Here is a 21888-nt window from a genome sequence, read left to right on the forward strand (position 1 = left end):
TGGTCGATCTATTGGTTGGTCTATCGGTAGGTTGGTCGTCTTGGCAGTGGGTCGGTTGATGTATCGTTTGGTTGGTCGGTTGTTTGGTCGGTCCGTTGTAACCCTGTTGGCTGTTTTCCTTAGCAACTAGAGGGGTAGCAGGGTGCAAAAGCAGGGTGCATCGTTATCATTTTGTAATGGTATTTTAAACTGACTGTGGTCTTGAAGTGTTTTGTTATCCTTAATTTACAGAATCCAAGCGAATCGAGCAACAAGGAGGATACATGTTCACCAACATGACTGTACCGAATTCCTTCAACTTTGGACAGTAACACAGCTTACTGGTGCACGTCCTAGGTGAACTGACTTGAGATTAAAAGCTTTTGTTCTACGTCTAAGCAGATGGAGCCACAGTCATAGAATTCGTCGTGAAACGTTATTGGCATTGACATTGATGTTTGCACGAGTTGTTCGTGCGTTGTGCAATGGTGTGAATTCCGTGATGACGTGTTGCCTCATCCACGCCAGAAACAAAGTGCGTGACATCTGGTGCTTCGGTGCGAGCAAAGAAAACGAGCAAGGAGAACTCAACATTTCCATTACTTTTGATTGCTAGAGTGATTTTCAAATCGCCTGCTTTTGCTGTATATAATTGTAATTTTATTTAGGATCGATTTGTTGTCCTCAATTTGAACGACTAGAAAAGCATCCTCTTTGATTTATTGGGTGTGTGTGTCAAAGGAAAAAACCTTGCAGGCTCTTCAACCAATCACAGGCTGTTTTAGTAGTCGAGAAGAAATACCATGAGAAGCTAAGGACAGTGAACTCTTAGGTTTCTTTTTAAACTTTGATCTGCTACATAATTTGTTGCTGCTGCTGTAAGCTCTGTGTTTGTTAAATGTTATTTCAGTCGAGGGAACAAGCTTCAGTGTTACTCCGAATCTGGCCTGAGCCTGCAGTTTTCGTCCCGGCGTTGCTAAGCAACTGAGAGCTCGTGCTATTTTCTGATTGGATAATAACAATCGGAAACTTTACGAATTCTTTAACGAAGATTTGCCGAAAACGGCACTTGTTCCTCCCGACTGAATTTTGTATTTGAGCATGTGATCTTGGCATAGAAACTTATTTTCACTAATTAAAAAGACAGGATTAGGCAATTCATATCTTTTGGCCTTTATTATTTAAGATTTTTTATCTTAGCGAGGTTACAAATTGCTCACTTACAACGAGAACTTGAAAAACTGAAGGGTCCTGAGTAGCTGCGGTCCAAAGATATGGTGCAAATCAGGTGTTAGACATCAAGGATTTAAAAAGACAGATAAGGCTGGAAAGACAGTGGATAACTATATTTTATTAAAAGAGCAAGACAATTTGTTTTGTTGGTCGTTATTCAAGCGGCGCTTAAGCTATTTTAATAACCTTCACGTTTTGTTTCTCGAGTAAATACATGCGCTTTACTACTGTTTTGAACTTTTTAAAAAGTTTCTTATGTACATTGTACTCAACGATAAATCGGTGAACTGACACTTTTGCGGGTTTAAATTATTGAAGGCGAACGAAACTATACAGGTTTTTACGAATGTGCAACTATTATTGGTCGTGCTTTCCTCGTAAACCAGCCGTTTCCGATTATCGTCAATGAAGGGTTCGGTCACTGCCAAATTGCAAAGCAGGAACAGTTTTTTAGTTTTCTAAGCTACCTAGGGTATTGTCAAGCTTGTTTTGTACTTGTTCAGTTCAGCGAGCTGTGTGCAACTTGCAGATAAGCGTTCCAATGCATATCAGCAAGCACTTGTTCAGTTCAGTTCAGCGAGCTGTGCGCAGCTGGAATATGCGTTTACAGCTAGCAGATATGTTATGCTATATTTCATAAGAAGCTGGTGAATCGTGCAAATATATTATACGATTCCTTCTCGACTCTGCGGTGCGAAAATTGCCTTCAACGTTTTGCTTACTCGCATTGTCAGTGCCACTGTTATCAAACATTTTTCTTAGTGTGTCATTCTCTTGTTTTCTAGCAGCAGTTTCTTCCCCCATTTCACATGAAATTTCTACAGATTCTTCAGATCCTGAGCTTTGCTCTTTCTCATCGTCGAGGTGCACAGAAAACTCGATTGCTTTTGTCGCCTCCGTCTCGAAAAAGGCATAGTTTAATGCCTCCTCGTAAAACACTTCTCTCTGGTAAGAATGGAAATGCGATGTTTTGAGTCCTTCGGTAGAAAAGTTGCCCTTTGTCAAGTCCAGACTTGCGTTGTCTGGTTTTGATGCCTTCATTTGCCTTCTCTTCTCCTTTATCGCAAGGATGATGGTTTCGACAATGTCAGGAACGTGTAGATAGTACGTAATGAGAACCACAGCGATGACAAATATTATGACCAGAAAAGGAACCAAGTGCCATGGAAACTGCAAGGCTGGTGTGGTGACAGGATCATCCGTTGGGTAGCTTGGGACTAGAGAAAATATTTTAACAGAAGAAATGTTTTGTTATTTCTTTGTTTAGGTCATTGCCCCGAAAAAGAACTGAACATAGATTTTTCAATTTTCCTACTGGTTGATTACCTAAAGGAGACTTAAATTTTGAAATAAAAAAGGTGGGTTCCCCATATTCGTTTAGGAGCAGGAAGATTTTGTATATACCACATAATCCCTTATAATTCCCTTGCGAATACTGGCAAAGTAAACATTTCCAGTGATAATTTATTTTTCAAACATATGAATTGGTCTGTTTTCGTTTTACAAAAAAAACTTGATCGCTACACCCAAAATATGAGAAAAATTGAAAGGTCAACACACTCGTTAACGAGAAAGGGACGGTTTATTTTTTATCTCGCGGACTAAGCTGCATAAAAAAAAAAAAAAAAAGCCGTCATTTTGTTTCTGTGTGCGCGCTATTTACGCGCAAAATTCTGCGCAGTAAGGATGCGCAATGCAATACAGGCCCCATAACCCCACCCCTTAAACTCATGGTTTTTTTTTTTTTAAACGCCCTTCAATATCCTTAATTTTTGTTAACATTATCATACATTGTTAAGCTGAATGGTGATAATCATAAAGACAAACTTCAACTTTAAGATATTGACATGAGACCAGATTCACGAAGCTTTCCCAGGTTAACACATTGTTCTGAATCAAAACCTTACCTTACGAGAGATTCATGAATCTGGCCCCTGGTGTCCCAGTGATTTGTACATTCTGTACATTTTCCCAAGAAATTTTGGGTCTTTACATTTTATGCGTTTTAGCTTCTAAAAGAAAGAAATCATTTCCTAACCTGAACTCGATGGCGATAAAGTGGGAGACAAACTCGACAACGACGGTCGGACTTGAAAAGTTGATGATCCGAGTTGCTCTTCAGAACTGCTTGCCCTTTCAGACTTATCGATTACAACAAGGCTACCAAGGTTCATGGGTGCACTGAAGGTGGTTGCTCCCTTTGCTGTTTTGAGAGAATCCGTTGGTATGGTCTTGAGTGTGTCGTGAGTACTCTGTCCGTTTGTATGATCTGTGGATGCACTATAAGTTCCTTTTACTGCTCTGAGGGAATCCGTCTGTAGAGTCTTCAGTGAGTCGTGAATACTTTGTCCATGTGTATGATCTATGGATACACTGTAGGAGGAAGTCGGCTGTGATGTTCTGGGAGAATGCACTTGTAAAGTTTTGAATGAGTCGTAAAGACTTTGTCCACTCGTTTGTCCAAGTGTTGGATCTATGAATGCACGGTAAGTTTCTTTTACAGTCGCGAGGGAATCCGTTTGCAGAGTCTTGGATGAGTCATGAGTACTTTGCCCATGTGTCTGGTGCATAACAGAGTCGTGAGATGCGAACATTGTGCTTGACCCACAACACGTAGAAGTGGCTCTGGTGGTCGTCGCTTGGACATAAATGGATGTGACATGTTGCTGGTGTGATTCGGTAAAACTGTGAATGGTCATTAGAGTTGCATATGTTGTGAAAGATGTTGGCAACGAATTAATTTCATTGGACGGGTTGAGGACTATGCTGTGCTTCCCATGTAATGTGCTCCCTGCCGTCAAAGTTGTTGAATAATCTAGAAGAACAAAGATATGCATTGAGTCGCCTTTAGCATCAATAAATTCTTTGATAGTTTTTCTGTCTAGATCTGGAATCGAGCAGTTGTCAAGAGGTTGTCCGCTGTCTTGATACTGACGCGGTCCTGATGTTATGGGTTGTCTGTCTATCTGTCTGTCTGTCTGTGTCTGTCTGTCTGTCTGTCTGTCTGTTTAGCAACAATAACAATAGTAATGATAACAAAGACTTGGCAAAAAATAAAGCTTTGCAATATGGCCCAACATCGCAAGCTCGTATGCGTATAATATGCGTAAAAATATTTAAATTTACCATTCGAACCATCCATAACAGATGCCCGAAAAATGTAGATTGAGAACATTTTACCTGAAGTCCTCGATAGAGAAGAGAAATTAGTGCTGATCATGATTGTCTTTTCGACAAAACCTACAGTGGCTATTATGGACTTATTCCAACTTGGAATACTTGAGAAAGCAAGTGTGTTTGTGGACGTGTCACCTACAGATGCACTGAAATATGCATTTCTTATGCTACTCTTTGAATTGGAGTGGATATGGTAATTCCCTGATTCCCATGACGATGATCCATTGTGGTGGCTGTCTAAACTCGATGCTTTTGATGTCGAAGAAGTTGAATCAGTTGCGTGTGGTGCAATGCCTGCCGGACCGGTTTGGTTGTGCATGTAAGCCAAGCTATGTAAACTAGTGTATTGCGTCTTTTGTATGGATTCCTGGTGCAGACTGCTGATGGCTGCTGAATTGACCGGTGCGTCTGTCACTATCGAATCCTCGTGGGTTGGGTTGGTGAGGTTTGATGATAGCTTCATCTGAGACAATGGTAAGTCTCCACTAACTGACAATGAAGATTGCAAGGAAGCACTTGTTTTTAAGGATAATCCGATATTGTCTTGGAAGCTGTTTCCGTTAGAAGCATAAACTGTGTGGGAGCTTTCTACAGATTGGTGGAGTTGAAGAATACTTCGAGAAATCAAGGAAGCAGAATAGCCACTCGTGATACTTGATGTATAACTTACAAGGGTGAGTCCTGGTTTTCCAGATGCATGTACGGTATCTTCCCTTGGCAGGGATTGTGTTTTGAAATTGGACAAAGTTGGATGCCAGACCAAGGTAGATATACTCGTTTTCCTTGCACTGTTTGTATTGTTAGTACGGTGGATGGTTCTGTCACTGAGAAAGGAGCTGCTTAACATTTGAAATCCTTCCAGTGTGGAATACATGTAAGTTGTTCCTCCTACGCTATCAGTATTTTGAACTCCTTCTTGGGGTGTTGGTAATGCTGAAGATGGTGTGCCGTGGAATTGACTCGGAGAAAGCGCGCCTTGATATTGACTTGAAGAGTGCGTAGTGCGGGATTGACTTGGAAGTAGTGTGCCATGAAATTGAATTGACGACAGTGTGAAACCGAATTGGTTTGAAGATAGTGTGACGCCGGTTGGACTTGAAGAAAGTGTGACAGGAGGTTGACCAGATAATGTAACATGGGAGTGACTTAAAGATAGTGTGACGCGGAATTGGCTTGAAGATGGTGTGACACTATAGCCCGCTGAAGGTACTATAGGATCGGATTGATTTGAAGACAGTGTTGTAACGCGGAATTGATTTATAGATAGCGCGACACTGGCTTGACTGGAAGGCAATATGACATCAGAATGACTTGATGGCGTGGTAGTGCTTGGCAGTGTTGTAGAACTGGAGTGGTTGGAACCTGACCATGAACTCGTTTCACCTGTTGATGAAAAAGGACAAAGATTGCAACAGTTAATTGTACGGTAGCTGCAAGGCATGAACCACTTTCAAAACTTCTTTTTCCGCAAAGAACTAAATTGGGTAACTATAGTGGATTACCTGGACATGTAGCCAACACACACTCCGTTGTCTCCCACGGCTCTCCAATCTCTGAACAGTTCTTGCCGGCAAATGCTGGAGGGGGATTCGTACAATTACGAGATCTATTCCTGACCCCAGTGCCGCACGTCACGTGACACGCTGACCAGTTGGACCAGCTCGTGTAGCCGCCATCAACCGGTGCTGTAAGAAGAACATTATGTCATCAGTTCAATTTTAATGTATATATTGTACAGCTGGTATATAGATTAAAAAGCAGTTTCAGTAAAAAAAATAAACTGCAAACTAAACATTTACAATTGCTTTTAGTATTACACTCTACTATTTGTACCTTCAATTAATGTTGTTTATTCTATCTAACGGTTTCTTTCCGACCATGGTAAATCGAATCATCCCTTATCTTATCTTTGTGAATATTAATTAGGAAACAAGTGACAAAAAGTACGTAAGAGCCCAATGAGCCCAGTATGTAAAGAATAAGGTATGATCCCAATAGCTCCAAACTGTCAGAATGTGTGGTATGACGAAACTAGAAATATTGTACACTTTCTCAATGGACGCGACGCAGGTTACCTCCCATACGTTTGTCAGGTCACTTGGCAATTCGCCGTTCCCGTATGAAAATAGTGTGTTGACCAAGAACGCAACACAACGGGAAAACGACCACATACCGAACATCAAACCTTTAGATCCAAAAGCTCCAACACACTAACCATTAGACAGAAACTTAATATTTTAGTTTAAAACAATCAGTCAGTACTTACTGCAGTTTGACATCAAACAGCTCCGCCTCTCAGTGTCAGCCACGTCACCACATATCAGCTCCAATCCACTGTCAGGTAGAGGGTTTACGCATGACCTGGATCTAGTCTGGTTTCCATGACGACATGTTTGGGAACATTCTGTCCAGCTGGTCCACTGTGTCCAAAATCCTCTGACTAACGACAGACGGAGCGAGTACATGAGAGATTATTCTCCTTTCCCAGAAAACACTTTGGTCAATTCTTCAGCACCAAGGCGTCAACTCTTGGAGCTTTGAGGGGGTACATGCACCTCGCTCGTCAGTGATCCTTACTTTTCCTTTTATGTGCAGTTAGAGAGTTAGTTCAAGTGATGATTATATGCAGTGCAGAGTGAGTAACTTGTGCGAATGTGATCCGACCTCAGTGTTTTGCTGGCAAATTAGCCTTGCAGCCTGTGTTATCTCGGCTTATTGTCCTTGACAGTGCATGTGTTCAATTTTATCCTTGGTTCAATTTTATATTTATTTGTTTTAATTAAAGTTATAATCATACATTACCATACCCAAAACAAAGGAAAATAAAATTTGAACCAAGGATAAAATTGGACCAAAATACATGCAATCATGGGTAGCAGAATTTGACTGCAACCAACCAAGCACAGCGTAATCATTTTGCTTGCAATATCAGACAATTTTCGTACCGACAAGGACATTAGGGACCTTAAGGTCAGGGTACAAGTTCTGTATGAGATTGAGTACGAGAACGACTTTCGAATTTCAATTCAGTTACGTTCCCAGAGCCCTTACTCCTCCCTGTTTCTGACCAGTTGAAAAGGAAACTATCGGTGCAAGATTGGTGTGAAGGGAGTTAATCGAAAGCATAAGCACTAGTTTTAAAAAGTCGTACTCGTACTTAATCTCGTACCCCGACCTACTCTGATATGAAGGTCTCCATTGTCTTGACGTGCCACCGTATTCTAAGAAGCAATATCAAAAGAAATACAGCACAGAAGGAAAACACAAATAAATATAGCTAGATCTAGAATATTAAATATATAGATTAAGCAAGCTCCCACGGTCCCTTTCTGCGCCAAAATCTTAAAACTCCACGTTGTGCAGCAAAATTATACTAGAGCTCCAGGCTCCTCGGCGATAACTTAAGGGCTCCATGGTTCCGGCCACCCCTCCTCCCCTTTGGGCCACTGGTTAAACAAGAGTTGATTTTGTCTTCCAACTAACCTTTAAAGATGTTGTATGCACAACGAAATCCATGAAATTCTTTATCCCTATCTGATATGAACCGTATGCTCATATTTCCATCCCGTTCAAATGTCAGAGAATGATTTAACACACCGCAGTATCTTCCCATCACTGGGGAGTCAGGTGAAGGGCCCGCCAGTATCTCAATGAAATCAAAAATGCAGCCCTCCTTGTATTCCAATGCAATTTCGTCACATTCAAGAGTGATTTGCATCGCGGGATGGAGCTGTATCGTCCACAAACAGTCCATATAGTTCGGGTAGTTGTTAGGGTAGTTGGGCGGGGTTATTATTCCACTGGTCTGATTTGTATGTACTTTACAGTCACCTAAATGGCGGAAAATAAACAAGGGATTTTTTGTTTTAAGATACAACTTTTACTTGTTCTCTTTTAGCAGTACCATAAACCATAATAAACAACGAACAGAAAGTACGCCCACTTGATCTCCAAAAGAACTTGAGTCATGGTTATGCAATTTTTGTATAATACATCTGAAATGTTTATCTTATGTGGTGATGACTTATTATTTGTGGCACTTAGTTGCGCTGAAATGGCGTCATAAATTGCGAACTCCGCCGTCTTGCAGTTCAAGATATTTGCTGTCAAAAAAATTGTCAGAAAATTACTCAAGTCTCCAAAATGGCTTAAAAACTAAAAAACCTGGCTCTGTATGAGATGTTTTTAGACATATCGACTCTGGAATGTTTTCTTGACTCACCAGCGTGCTGCAATTGAAAGCCTCGTTGTGAGGCATCGATGATGTCATCAGAAGCAAAGTGCAATAAAAGATGAGTCCCAGATGAAGTGATCTGCGTAAACCCTGGTGTCCCACAATACCTCGCGATCAGCGGAGACGCCATGCTGTCTCCATCTCTGATTTCTAAGTAGTCTGTGTCGCATGTTGTCTGTTGGGGGAAAAGATTCACTCAGTACACTTTAAAGACCGTAACCACATATAACCAGACTCGGGGAGTATGGGAGAAAGTGAAAGTATACTCCCTTTAATTCTTTCGCGTCCTTTGGCGTCAAATAATGGAGGGCCTGTGAACAGTCTATCTGACACTTCGGGTGGTCCTTTACAAGATTTTTGACTGTATCACCCACTTTTATGTTCGACAATGTCACAAGACAGTTTTGAAACTTGAGACCTACAAAGAGTCCGCGTCACAATAAGTTTGGCCACTTCGCCCTAGCTCTACATGTGTCCATGTCTTCAACCCGCAGGCAAATCCCCGAACCTCGTATTCGTCCCTTACCTGACCCCGAGGTTTCAGGCCTTCGTCCCTTACCTGGAGATCAAAAATGGTTATCTTCACTCTATTTCCAGGAGACACAGATTTGATCCATGTAAGACTTGAGTTCGGAGGATACGTGAAAGGGTAGTCTGGAGATGAAATAGAGCCTTCCCATTCTGTGATGTTTACTGGCTCTGCTGCTGAAATGCAATAAAGCGAAAGTTAGCAGCGAACAAACCAGTTGCATCTTCCGCCAACGTCCCTCTCGCATTTGAACGTGAAAAATAAATTACCATTATAACACGAAGAACCTTTAATTTTGGCGTTTACCAAATCTGGCTGAGTGCAGTTATACATTTTGTCTTCTTGAAATATCCGGTACAGCAAAATCCCGCGAGTAAAATTAAGAACCTGCATTTTTCCAAGTTAGCCTTAAAAGGTTCTTACATAAATGGTAATTAGCACAAATAAAGGCTATTTAGGTTCTTTAGAAGATCTTATTTTCTGAAGAAAAATATACATTGTTGCTAATGGAAGTTTTAGTGGTATTCAGCCTTTTGCTTATATGAAATTTGCACCATTTCATTTTTTATTTGTGATTTTATCGATAATAATATCTTATGATTTTCAACATTAGCATGTTCATTGCAACTGGAGAGAGAAGGCTCTTTGGTGTTTCCAAAGAGGATCCAGAATGATGACTTATTTTAACCCTAACCCTAACCCTAACAAAAATAAGAACCTATTTCCAAATTTTAGGCTAAAGAGGTTCCTATAAGGAGGGGCTCTAATTGGCTAATTTTAGCCTAACAGGTTCTTATTAAAAATTAGGTTCTTACCCGCGGGTTTTTACTGTATATTGAATGAAATTTACAACAAATTTTTAGTACACGCTCTAAAACCCCTTTGAAGAGACTACAGTTCTTACCTTGTGATGACTTGAATACGAGGATGCTTAAAAAACAACAGATAAGAATACATTCCTAGGAATAAATGAGAAAAAGTAACTTTTTACTCATAGTTCCTCCAATGCGAGAAAAAAATGTAGCCTTATTCCTAGGGTTCCTTCTTCCTGCTTTTTCGCTCACCTGAGAGTTTTCCCACAAACTGATAATAAATTTTAAGCCACTTTCTTTATTTTTCAAGACAACACGAAAATTTGATGTCGCGAAAATTTCGTGTGATAAGGCAGTCACTCGTTTGCGAGACCGTTACAATGGTTTTGTAAAAACAAATTTAACGCACTGAAACAATTATGAACTGAAACGTAGCTTTGTACGTTCATAAAAACAGCTGGCAACAACAAAAATATTATTTATTTCAACTCAATTTTGAGGAGTGACCCGTGTAAGTTACGGGTTGAGGCAGCCTAAAAGACAGAAAATCAAAGTTCGTTTAAAATTTAAACTAATTTACCTAATGTTACTCAGAAAAATAAGGGGCTGTTACATTAAGAACTTCCACTAAACTGAGCTGGTGTGTACATAATTAAAAAGGAAAAGATATTAGTGTAAAAGAGTGTTTGGAATATAATTGATTTTCAACGTAAACTTAATTGTTTTTAAACGTACATACGAAATTTCGGGTTTGAGAAATTTCATTCCCAGTTCACCCCCTTGTCTAGTCTTGAGAGTTCGCCGGCAAGTTTTACTTTTGTTCTATATAAAGATTTTTCCAATTTTCATACACAATGTAGACCAAATTAAGTACCTACGATTATAGGATACTTCTTCGTCGATAATTTACACCAAACTTTTTTAAATTTAATTCAACTCCGATCATTTTTCACACATAAGAAGTACTATCAATAGCTTTACACAATGCCAACGAGCTTATAATTTATAATCGTATTGTTCGAGACATACACCGAGAGCAATAAGTTCTCAATTGGTCTGGTGTACGTAGTTTCTTGTTTTCGACGTCTTTCGGTTAAATACCATCTGCTTTGTAAGATCGCATTTAACCGAAATTAAAAAAAAAAGGTAAAAGGGGCCGAAGATTTCCCCGTTAGCTGTGATTTCTACGTCTAAATGAATTTACCACGAAGAGTTTTGCGCGCACGATGACAAAACCTCGCAACTTTTTTAAACAATTTTCCAAGGCCAGTAAAATAAATATACTCAACGTGATAAAATATCGCAAAAATATTTTGCTACCACAGAAAACCACTATTTTATCTGCGTGGTGGGAGATTTTAGAGCACGGCCGCCTACCTTAACTTTTCTAAGAAGTATGTGTTTCATTCCTTAGCTCGGTTTAATTTTCACACCAAAGCGAAGCCATGTTCTCAAACTTATTTTGCATCCTGTGAAAAATAATTCATTATTATCTTGCTAACCATACAAACAGTTTCCGCCTTGAAGCACCGCCACCTTATAAATACTTAATTTGCGGTAAAAGCGTTCAATTTTGTTCAGGTGCGAAAACAGGATTTGTTTTTCTGACAAATGGTCTTTAATCAAGGTACATATACGCAGAGTTTTCATTGTGTATGTACGGGGAATAGACGACCAAAGCAATAGCTAGAAACGTACATAAAAGAGTCTAACATAGAAGCAAAATAATATACAATACACTCTTTTTTTATAACAACGCGCAAAATTTGGCTGATCCTAAGAATTTTTTTTATTTTAGCCCAATAATACATTTTTCTTAAATTTTGGGGCAAATCTCAGCCTTGACGTTCTTGTAAAATTGGTTCTAATAGAACAAAAAGAATGTATAGGGGGAAGACATAGTCCTATGAATTTTCTTTCTCCAGTGTCCGGGAGGATTCTCTACACAGCACTGACGGAGGAACTTGTCGTACATAAAAGACGGATGAAAATCGTGTTTTTGTACACGTTTGAGTTGTTTCGTTTCCAATTTTCAGTTGCTGCAAAACTACGAAGCTCAGAGGGCTAACCATCACTCGACGCACTTCAATTTATACATCAGTATATATAATTTCAGTTTCATACGGATAATGCTTCCACACATTTTAGTAAGGTTTTCCCCCTTATAAATTGAAAAATCTGCGAGTCTAGCTAGTGGTAATTCTCATGCCCTCCTTATTAATAAATGTCCCCAAATTTAGTATTTTGCAAGACTTGTAATGATTTAACAGGTTTAATAGGGCCGCGTTTTGTCCTGGTTGTGTCGAACTGTATACTTCAAGTTTTGTTGTATCATACTTCAATATAAAAAAATACAGTAAGAAAATTCCAGATATAAGGACACAAATGAGTTTAAACCACCATTATTCCGAGCATTTTTTGTAACCTCTGGCCAGGGGACACAGAGCGCATTTCAATCAGCATTCGTGAGCGTTTTACTATTTAGTGAGGAACTTAACCTTAGCTAAAGCTTGGATGTAATTGTTTTAAGAAATGCAATTAATCTCATTTTGCGACTATAGTTAGACAGCGAAGACGACCAGAAATCAATCATGTTTAAGAGTTCAACTATAGATTTTTTCAGCCAATCGGCGTCGACTAAAGCAAATCCTCCGATGCGATTGATCGCGTAAATGCTGACAGTACTTTCGAGAAGCTTGACATAATTAGACCACGAAAATTTAAAAAAAGAAAAAAACAAACACAAATAATAACAGGGTTTAAACACTTTTCCAAACTATTATTTCCTTTTTCGAAACTCAAGGGTTTGAGTGAATCACACTCCTAGAACCTGAATGCGGACACAATAATAAAATCATGCAGGGAGGAGGGTGGGGAGAGTACTTTGGAAAATGTTATAAACATTTTGAATAAGACAAAAAAACATGATATTCAGCTAGCTGACAGATTTTACTTTAAGTTAGCAATTTAAGCACTTTAGCTTGTTGAAGATTGGAAATTTTTTTTCTTTTTTTCCAACTTTACCAGACTCCATCTCTATTTTTCATATTTTTCCCATGTCTGGAAAACTAGTTTGCAGATTTCCATACTTTTTCAAAAATTCCAGACTCTGTCGTCTGCTTGTTCGAGTGAAGGAAGTGAGGATGACTAACCAGTAGGGCGAGGTTTGAGATAGCGCCTTTTTACGCACTGTGTTACCCAACTAACCAGACACCCGCAAGGCACTAGGCAATGGAGTTACAGCTGTGACATGGACAAAATTAACTCGGATTTTTTTTAATTTTAGTTTTGAATTAATATCATTCACAATGTTAGTTTACGAGCAATGGGTGACAAAACGGAAATCAGAGGAAACTGGGAAATGTTTGATAATGGACCGTTCAGCACTTGAAGCTGATTGATGAATATATTTTGCCACTTAAAAAGATTTCACATACGAAAACGGAACACAAAACTATATAGCTAGCATCCGTTCCGAGTTCCTTTCTCGTGAGTCACATGAAAAGAAACGTGCTTTTTACCATCAGTTCCAAACTCTTTGAATATAATAAGGACTTTTTCAGACTGGGTGTTTGCGAACTAACAAAACTTAAACACTTCAACATTAAAACTCAACGTCGTGTCTTTTATAAAGTGGAATTATTGATAAGTCACTTGAAAACCGTCAAAGATGCTTGGCTTTTGGAGTACGCTAGAAACTCGGATAAAATCCGAAGAATTTGCTGGATAATAATATATGTTGTCATATTTATATTAGTAAAAAGCGAAACATTTACAAGCTTGCTGAGCAGTTCGAAGAGACACTCGTAAAACAGGTTATCCTAAGACTAAACAATAATTTATAATAAAAAGAAAACTCAGCCACGATTCACTTCTGAATGATAAGCAGTTTTAATTAACCTTTTAACTGCTGATAAGATGGCATACATTCATATTAATAATAACACAGGCCACTTGAGAACCAATAAGATGCTTGGGCTTTTGAGTAGCCAATTGAATGCTCTTGACTTAACCACACCACCAGCGAAAGACCTCCGCTGTAAAATCTGCAAGAGGAACACACAAGAAGAGTAAATTTACAAATAATTATAATTAAAAAATTAACTTTTACAAGGCTTATAAAACGTGAACGACGGTGTAACCGTGTTTTCTTGTAACGAAAAATTGAAGCGACGTTATAAACCATTGTTCTTTTGGGACACTCCTTTGTTGAAGTTATAGAGATAATTATTAAGAGATTAGATAATAATACTAGACAATTGAAAACTGGCCACAAAATGGCCACGAGGCAATAATTTTCTCTGGAATGCCAATCGGGGGAAAGATGGCTTGTTGCCTAGTCCTTAATAGTAGAACACACGCAAGAATGAAAGAAAGATTTTTACAACGCGATCTTCGAAATCTTTGGTAAATAATTCCTACTTTGAAACTAAATCTCAGTAATTGGTATATTTGTATAAGTGGCCGACATTGCGCAAGTGGATTCTCGTAGAGGTTGACTTTCTTCGCCGACACGGAACAGAATTCCTGGACTTTTATCTTATATATTTACCAAAGAATAACGCCACAATAAATAGAGATAAGTCTTATTAATTTTGCGGTTGCATTGCTCGGCCTCTTTTTATGGAACCAAGCCGTTACATTCTTCTGAAAACAAAGACGATACAATTGTTGTATGCAAGTGTCTGTAAATCTAGTCACGCCAATTATCTTAGGTATTATGCTTTGAACCAATCAGCGAGCGCGCTTAAGCTGATAACTTATGAATCCGCGTCACTCTATTTCCGATTGCTCTTTTGCATATGGAGGTCAAGATTACAAAAGATTTCAGCTTCTTCTTCTAGTTCACCGGCTGCACACATAACAACAATCAAGAAATATGTCTTCCTATTCAGAAACGTCGAGCGGTAAGTTTCGATACGTTGTTTGTTAAGCTGTGGTTTTGACAGCTAGATGGACAAGTTTAGAGTCCGAAAGTGGGAAAATACGCCGTATAAACTCTCGCTTGTTTGCATGCTAAACAGTAATGACCTCAAGATCAGAATCTTTCGTTGAAGGCAGTTAACAGATAAATTGTTTATTGCTGTGAATATCGCTTTCACTTGACCCGAATGCTAAAAGTACCCCGCGAACGACTGCATTCTTGATTTTGGTCGTTTAACGGCATTCTTATCGAAATCTTCCACAATCATTGAATACCTGATAAATGTCATTGCAATTTAATACTGCTGTAATTTTAAATCGTTCTTTGAATGTATTAGAGAATTGTTGACAAAACAGTGTTGAAGCGTTTTACTTGGTGCAATTTAAAATTAAAAGCTTAATAAAGAGAAAATTTCTTGTTTCTAAACAGAGGAGAGGAGGCGGAGGAGACGTGAACGCGCCGAGCAAGAAAACTCCGCTGAGCCTGAGGAAATGGTAAAATGGAATATTTTAGTAAACTATGCATGCTAATTATTGCTGCATTGGCGTTCTAAACTCCCTCTTTATGCAAGTAATAATTCCCTTTCTGCGTTTAGTTTCGTATTCTGACCAAAATACCGTCTTTGGAAATCGATTTTAGCCAGCCATCTTCAGACACAGTTGTTTGGTGTTGAAACAATTAATAAAACTTTTAATTATATGTACATTCCTGAGGTGTGTCATTACCTTCACTCGACACGAAAACGTGCATGTTCGTATTTGAAGCTCTATTTTAAAACCTCCAGGACTTTCCGGTTGTGGATGCTATTATTATTTTCACTCGTTCGCAGGACAAGATTCCCTTGTTGACATAAAATCTACCGTATCGCGTATATGCAGTTTGTTTTTAGTGATTATCTTGATTTAATGATCTTATCTCGCTCGATGGTTTGCCGTAGTTGGATGCGTTCGTCTCGATCTCTTGTCGTGGTCACAAAACAGTAGTGTGTTTGTCTTTCTGAATACAAAAATTCATGTTTAGTAGATTTTGAACTGGGGATGTCAAGCAAACACTGTCTTTGGACTCCCATAAATTGAATTTAGGGTCAGATTTTGTGGTTTTTGTCAATTACACTGTACAAATGTAGAACAATTTTGATACAATAAAAGGTTTCGTCTTTATATTCGCTCAAATTATTATATCTATTATTTAGCAGGCTGAGTGAAATTTATCACGTACAAAAACTAGATATATACATGTTTGTGTAACCAATATATTTTTCTTTTTGCCGGGAGGGCCGGGAAGGGGGGGATGTGTTACATGCACAAGGTGTTTATGTAGAAAGAAAATGATATATTGTAAATAACTTTGGTGCAAGTTTAAAGCTCCATGTTTGGCAAAACAATATTAATCTGTTGCCGCTTTCCGATAAAGTTGCAAATTTTGGCTAGTTTGGGACTTAGGAATTTGCCAAGACTGTGCTGCACAATTCAGTGTACAACAATAATTTCTGCAGCTTGCTTATCTGTAAAAAAAATAAAGACTTCCATTTGGCACAGACAGAAAGAAAGAGTGCAGTATATTGTATACAGCTATTTCGAGAAACGTTGTCGGAAAAAAGCACAAAACTGCACAAGCCAATCCCTAAAGGTAGTATGGGTAGACGTATTGAGCTACTGCACGTTTTGAATACTAATGAGATATAACAACAAAATAAGCGCAATTTTCAGGTTTTCTTTCTTTTCAGACATGTAGAAACGAGGTACGTTTAGACCCTCTGAAGTTCAGAAGAATTTTTCCTCACTCAAAGACATGCGACAGTAAATGTAAAGCTACAGATATAGGCCTCCTGAGAAGAAAAACAAATTCTCCACGTGCAAAAATACAAACTTGTAAATTTCCTCTAGGCCAATATGCAAAATTCCAGTGAATACCCAGACCACCTTTCGGTCTTGTCGCGTGCACTTTGATGTTTTTTTTTCGACAACCTTTCTCGAAATAGCTGTATAGGAAATGAATATTTATAACTGAAGATGATGACCTGGAAAATTATATATAAAAGAAGCAAAAAATTGCAAACTAATCAAGTTTAACTTGTGTTTTCACTTTGACCTGGCTTTTGTCAAGAGTAGCAAAAAGTAACTTCATCACAATTTTCTGATAACTAATATAAACAATAGACAACCATATTTGTATTTTGGTATTAGACTGGAACTAGTTTGCAATGAAGGCTAATGTGGAAATCTTTTCAAATGCAAATGCAATGAGGCTTGATCTTGTTAATGATATTCCCCGCATTAGTCTCCATTGTGCAGTTCCAGAAAATATCCATACTACCCCATGGAAAGTCATTGGAAATTCTGAGGGGATGGGGTGTAGGGTCTCAAAAACCAAAGTATGGAAATGATCTGGAGTTTCCAGAGGGGTGGGGTATTTAACCTAAAAGCCTTCTGTGGGAGGGGTATGGATAATTTCTGGAACAACACATTACAAGCTAGTTCCAATCCAATACCCAGAATACGAAAATGGTCTATAACAAATGTCTGACTGACTAGGGTCCCTTCAAAGAGTCACAAGAAAACATTTCAATGGAAAATGCCATTGTTTTTTTAAAAAGTTCTCCTCATTGATGGCCATACATTTCTTTTAAAACATGCTAAGAGAATTTAATGGTTCATCAGGATAGTAGCCAGTCACGCTACTGACTCCAAAGCTCAGTCAGTTTATTATTGATTTTAAAATTTTCCCTTGATGTACAGGCTTATGACTGCCCCCACCCCTCTGAGTATTAGTTGGTCAGAATTTTGTGAAATCAAAATATCCAGATTTCAAAAGTCACAATTATATTGCATATGGGAATGACAATATTATTTCTTTTTTAATACCCCTTAATTTAATTAGTATTCGCCATTATCTTATTCTTTAAATTATACAGTAGCTTTGCAGTTGTCAAAAAAGATAAATATTCAAATATCTGGGTCATGGTTCATTTCCTGTTAGTCTTTTCTGTTTCAATTTTTAGACAAAATGAAAGCTTATTTTATCTTTTATGTAACTTGAAATTGTTTTTGAGTTTATGATGAATTGAAAAATGTAAAAAAGGGAAATGCACTCCTTGAGAAAAGCATAGTGTGGGTGACAGCTGTGCTCTTCCTTGAAGAGCTGTTCATTGAGAAGCTACAAGTAAAAAGTTCTGGATCTTTCTTTGACATAATTCTTTTTGCATAATAGCTTTTTAAGAAATTAAATATTTGAAGCACTAACCTGTCATAGATTCTTTGTATTTAGCCTTGTCATATATTTCTCTTCTTGTCGCCTTTGGATTCAACAACTGATCTGCAGTCAGCAACAGCACTGCCAAGCTTTATACATGTAACACGCTTCTTCCATCCTTAGGCATAAAGACTCCTTCTGTCAGAAAGCTTCATGTAGCACTTGTGAATTAGTTTTCTTTTATTTGACTGTGCTTTTCTTCATTGTGACATTTTGCTTCTTTGGGAAACCTCCTAGAAAAAAAGGAAATACACACAAAACTTGGTGCCAAGGATTCTACTTTCTATGATGATAAAACAATTTCAGAAATGAAACATTTTTTCTGATTCATTTTATAAGGCTTGTAATGGTTATCACAAAGTCATCAAATTGTGCAATCTGTACAGTGATTTCATGTGATTCCTGATGAAGCATTAAGGAGCCAGTAAAATGCAGACGTACATCTGTAAATATAGTTTCTCCAGTATACATGTAGATCTAATGGTACAAATTACTGAGCTGTGTCAATTCTTATCTAGCAGAACACCCATCGACATGTAAACATTTCAAGAAAATCATCCCTTTCTATCAATGATTTTGTGTTTGCTTAGCTTTCTTGGGCATGTACTTCTTGAAGAATCTTTCAAACAGAAGTAGATACAGTGGCAAATATCTCAGTGGTATAATTATCTCAGTATTCCAGCCCTGCATATCTCCCTGCATGTACAATGTACATCACTGGCACAAGGTCGCCTGATCTTTCTTTTAGCAAAATAAAATGATAAAGAAATTTGTACCTGAACACTTGACTGTACACATTGTACACTTCTTTGCTTGGACAGGCATCAGTCTCTATTCTTGTATGTGATGGAATGTGCTTGGTTAGTTGACCTATCTCAATGTGTTTAATTTCCACTCCAGAGTTGCGTGATTCTTGTCAGTGAAAACAGCAACCAAACCCTAATGTCTATATTTACATCAAAGATAGCTGTAGGTTTCATCAGTGTCACAATTTGATCCTTTGTCATTCTGTTCCAAATTTCATAAGTTTGCACTTCATCAAAACAGATGTAAATGCACTCTGCTGTTATTTCAGGGATTGACTTTTCACATGAAATGTTTTTAAGGTTCATTTTCAGGTATAAACAGTGTAGCAAGTTAAGAAATCCAAGTTGGGATGCAAAATGTCAATTAATAGCATTGATGTGTTTGTGTAGCCCCATGACAATTGGATAACCACAACAAAGAGCAATTGATTGAAACTTGCTCAACAATAAACTAAGGCTTGTTTTGTTGTGGGGGACCTGGGGCTGATGGAAACAAGAGATAGCCAAAGAAAACTAATGAATGTATGACACAGATTGTAAGCATTCCAGAGGCCAGCTAATCAATACATTAGCAGACGCCTTGGCTGCTGTCCTGTACTGCTGTTTTGAAGCTCCCTGTCCTCTGCACCTTAATTTGCTGTGATCTTCACAGAGCTCTTTCACCAAGACAAGCTTGCCATCTTGCGTGTAGTTGACTCTGTCATTTTAAGTCTTCAGATACTAAAATGGAGGTAGGGTAACATGATTTTTTGCCTTTATCAAATGTGAAGTTGTCATTTACAGAGCAACATGACTGCTCAATGGAGGCAGGGTCACTCCCTTGAATTGAATCTGTTTTCTAACTCTATTCCAAAGTTCTTCATGTGCAAAATTGCATGAGATCAACTGAAGCTCTGATTTCTAAACATAAAGGCATTTTATTCAGTAGACATGGAATTGCACTAAAAATTCTAGAGCCAGCCTGTTTCTCTAGTTAGTCTGGTCAGCTCACTGAGCCTTCATTTATGTAAATTATTTTGTTTACACTGGGATAATCTGTAGCTCAGCATTTGATCACTGCTTACATGTCACCAAAATTTGCCCCGGAGAATAGTTTCTCGTGTTGTTTTGGCTGTGTTTATAACTTCCATCTGTGCAACAGATCCCATCCATAAATTTCATCTTCTCATGAGAGACCTTGAACATAGTATTTTGCTTGTTGTGTTACAATGGGGCTCTTCTTGGTCAATTAGCATAAATCTGCTTAGCTGGGGCAATCTGTTCTAAAAGTGAATCTCAGAGATTTCTTTGCTCTCGAGCCATACTCTTAATATTTATTTTATTTACGTTGTTTGTGTCTAGCCACTTTTGGCATGTGGATGCTACAACAGAAAGGCTCAAAGCCAAATGATGAAAGCTTATGATAACTGCTGGATGCTAACCCTGAAGTAAATTTGCATTTCGCTCACAGCAGAGTTCCCATTATGGCTTATATTCAACTGTGTGTAATCCATGAAGGTCTTAGAGTTTTAAAATGTATTTTTTTAAAGACCCTTGCATGCATTTCAGCTCTTGCTGCTTACAGTGTACATGTATCTGTCAAAACTACAGGAAACCGGCCTCCTTTTATTTCACAAAATGTTTGTGTTGCATCTGTATTAAACATTCTCGTACAGAAGGGTATCTGTTTCCACTTATAAGAAATTACAACCATTTTTCTGTTTGGCTGAAACCTTAAAACTGATTTTTGACTCTGTCAAGGGTTTGCAGTGTGAACATTTTTGGACAAAACAATAATTACAGGCTTTTAAACTTTTCTCTATATTTGGTCATAGTATTTGATTCAGTGGCTTTTTAACATATTCATCCATTCAATGAATCAACCAAGAGGTCATGCCATAAAATGACCCCACCCAATTCTACAGAAATTCCTGAAATGTTTTCTCTGAGCTCTGTGGCTTATCTGGTAGATTTTAGCTCCAAAATGTGCATGGAGTGCTTTAAACACCCAATTATTTGATTCTGTAGGAAAACTCATTGAGAAAAACTCTTAATTAACAATTATCTGCATGCAAAAGCATTAGAAACTTAAAGAAGAGGTGAAGCACAGTAATTGTAGTGTGACACTGTTGCTCTATTTGTATAAAATTGCTTTGTCAAATATCTGCAGTTGTTAAGCTGTTGACAAGAAACCCATGAACTCTTGAAATTTTTGCTCTGTTGCTGCACTGAACACAATAAGTGTTAAAGTTTACATAAGTTGGAATATTTGCTTTAGTGGATTTGGCGACTGTTCATTTAAAAACATGAGACAGATTTTTCAAGTGCTCAGTGACTAATTAGCATTTTTTTAATTTGTAGAGCCATGTATTGTTGAACCAATTTATGATAAATTAGTAAAAAAAAATTTCACTACAGTTGTAACATGCAATGTTCTTAGATGAATGTACACATAGATAAGAGAGCATTTTTTTCCTCTTTCCCATTTTGGAAATCAAAATTTCTCAGCAGCCAAAACAAATTTGTACTAATTGACATCCCCTGTAATGACAATTTCTATGTATAATTCTGTCATTAATTATTGTTGTACACATTGAACTTATGTGTCCTTGTTTAATTGTCTAAAGCTCTAATCATTCAGATCATTGAAATGCAAGCATCTCAGCTATATTCCATGTACCATCAATCAATCACAGCATTATTTTATTGGCATGGCAGCAATTACTTGCTTCCATGTACATTTTAAACAGCACATGAATTTTGAAGTCAAATTAAATCACATACAATATTGTAAATGCTGATTCAGTAAACTACATGTACACTGTATCACTGTAGTCAAGGCCAAGGCAAAGTCTTACTTGTCTGCAATACATGGGAAGAGTGAAAATTACATAATCATGTAGTTTAGCTGGTCATTGAAACTAATTGGTCTGTTCCACTGTGATGTTGTTTGCTGTCAAGAT

At 38.0% G+C, this 21888-nt stretch overlaps 3 protein-coding genes across 3 annotated transcripts in view; 2 read left to right on the forward strand and 1 right to left on the reverse strand.

Annotated features, from left to right (window-relative positions):
• The window catches only part of LOC144631714 (importin-7-like), a 24503-nt gene extending 23152 nt beyond the window's left edge, over positions 1–1351 (forward strand). The window contains exon 29 of the mRNA XM_078490233.1: positions 232–1351. Within this exon, the coding sequence (XP_078346359.1) occupies positions 232–311 (80 nt within the window). The 3' untranslated portion in view covers positions 312–1351. The remainder of the gene's footprint in view (positions 1–231) is intronic.
• Positions 1311–21888, reverse strand: part of LOC144631704 (uncharacterized) — a 21411-nt gene continuing 833 nt past the window's right edge. The window contains exons 2-11 of the mRNA XM_078490213.1: positions 11342–11433; positions 10057–10111; positions 9183–9328; positions 8612–8798; positions 7873–8220; positions 6656–6829; positions 5892–6074; positions 4393–5772; positions 3251–4027; positions 1311–2429 (exon numbers count right to left, since the gene is read on the reverse strand). Coding sequence (XP_078346339.1) covers positions 1840–2429; positions 3251–4027; positions 4393–5772; positions 5892–6074; positions 6656–6829; positions 7873–8220; positions 8612–8798; positions 9183–9328; positions 10057–10111; positions 11342–11371 — 3870 coding nt within the window. The 5' untranslated portion in view covers positions 11372–11433 and the 3' untranslated portion in view covers positions 1311–1839. The remainder of the gene's footprint in view (positions 2430–3250; positions 4028–4392; positions 5773–5891; positions 6075–6655; positions 6830–7872; positions 8221–8611; positions 8799–9182; positions 9329–10056; positions 10112–11341; positions 11434–21888) is intronic.
• LOC144632536 (uncharacterized) overlaps positions 14829–21888 on the forward strand; it is a 10788-nt gene continuing 3728 nt past the window's right edge. The window contains exons 1-2 of the mRNA XM_078491203.1: positions 14829–14871; positions 15318–15382. Of these exons, the coding sequence (XP_078347329.1) occupies positions 14844–14871; positions 15318–15382 (93 nt within the window). The 5' untranslated portion in view covers positions 14829–14843. The remainder of the gene's footprint in view (positions 14872–15317; positions 15383–21888) is intronic.

This window comes from Oculina patagonica, chromosome 12 (assembly GCF_052425735.1).
Source record: "Oculina patagonica isolate OP01 chromosome 12, crgOcupat, whole genome shotgun sequence".
Taxonomy (NCBI): Eukaryota; Metazoa; Cnidaria; class Anthozoa; order Scleractinia; family Oculinidae; genus Oculina; species Oculina patagonica.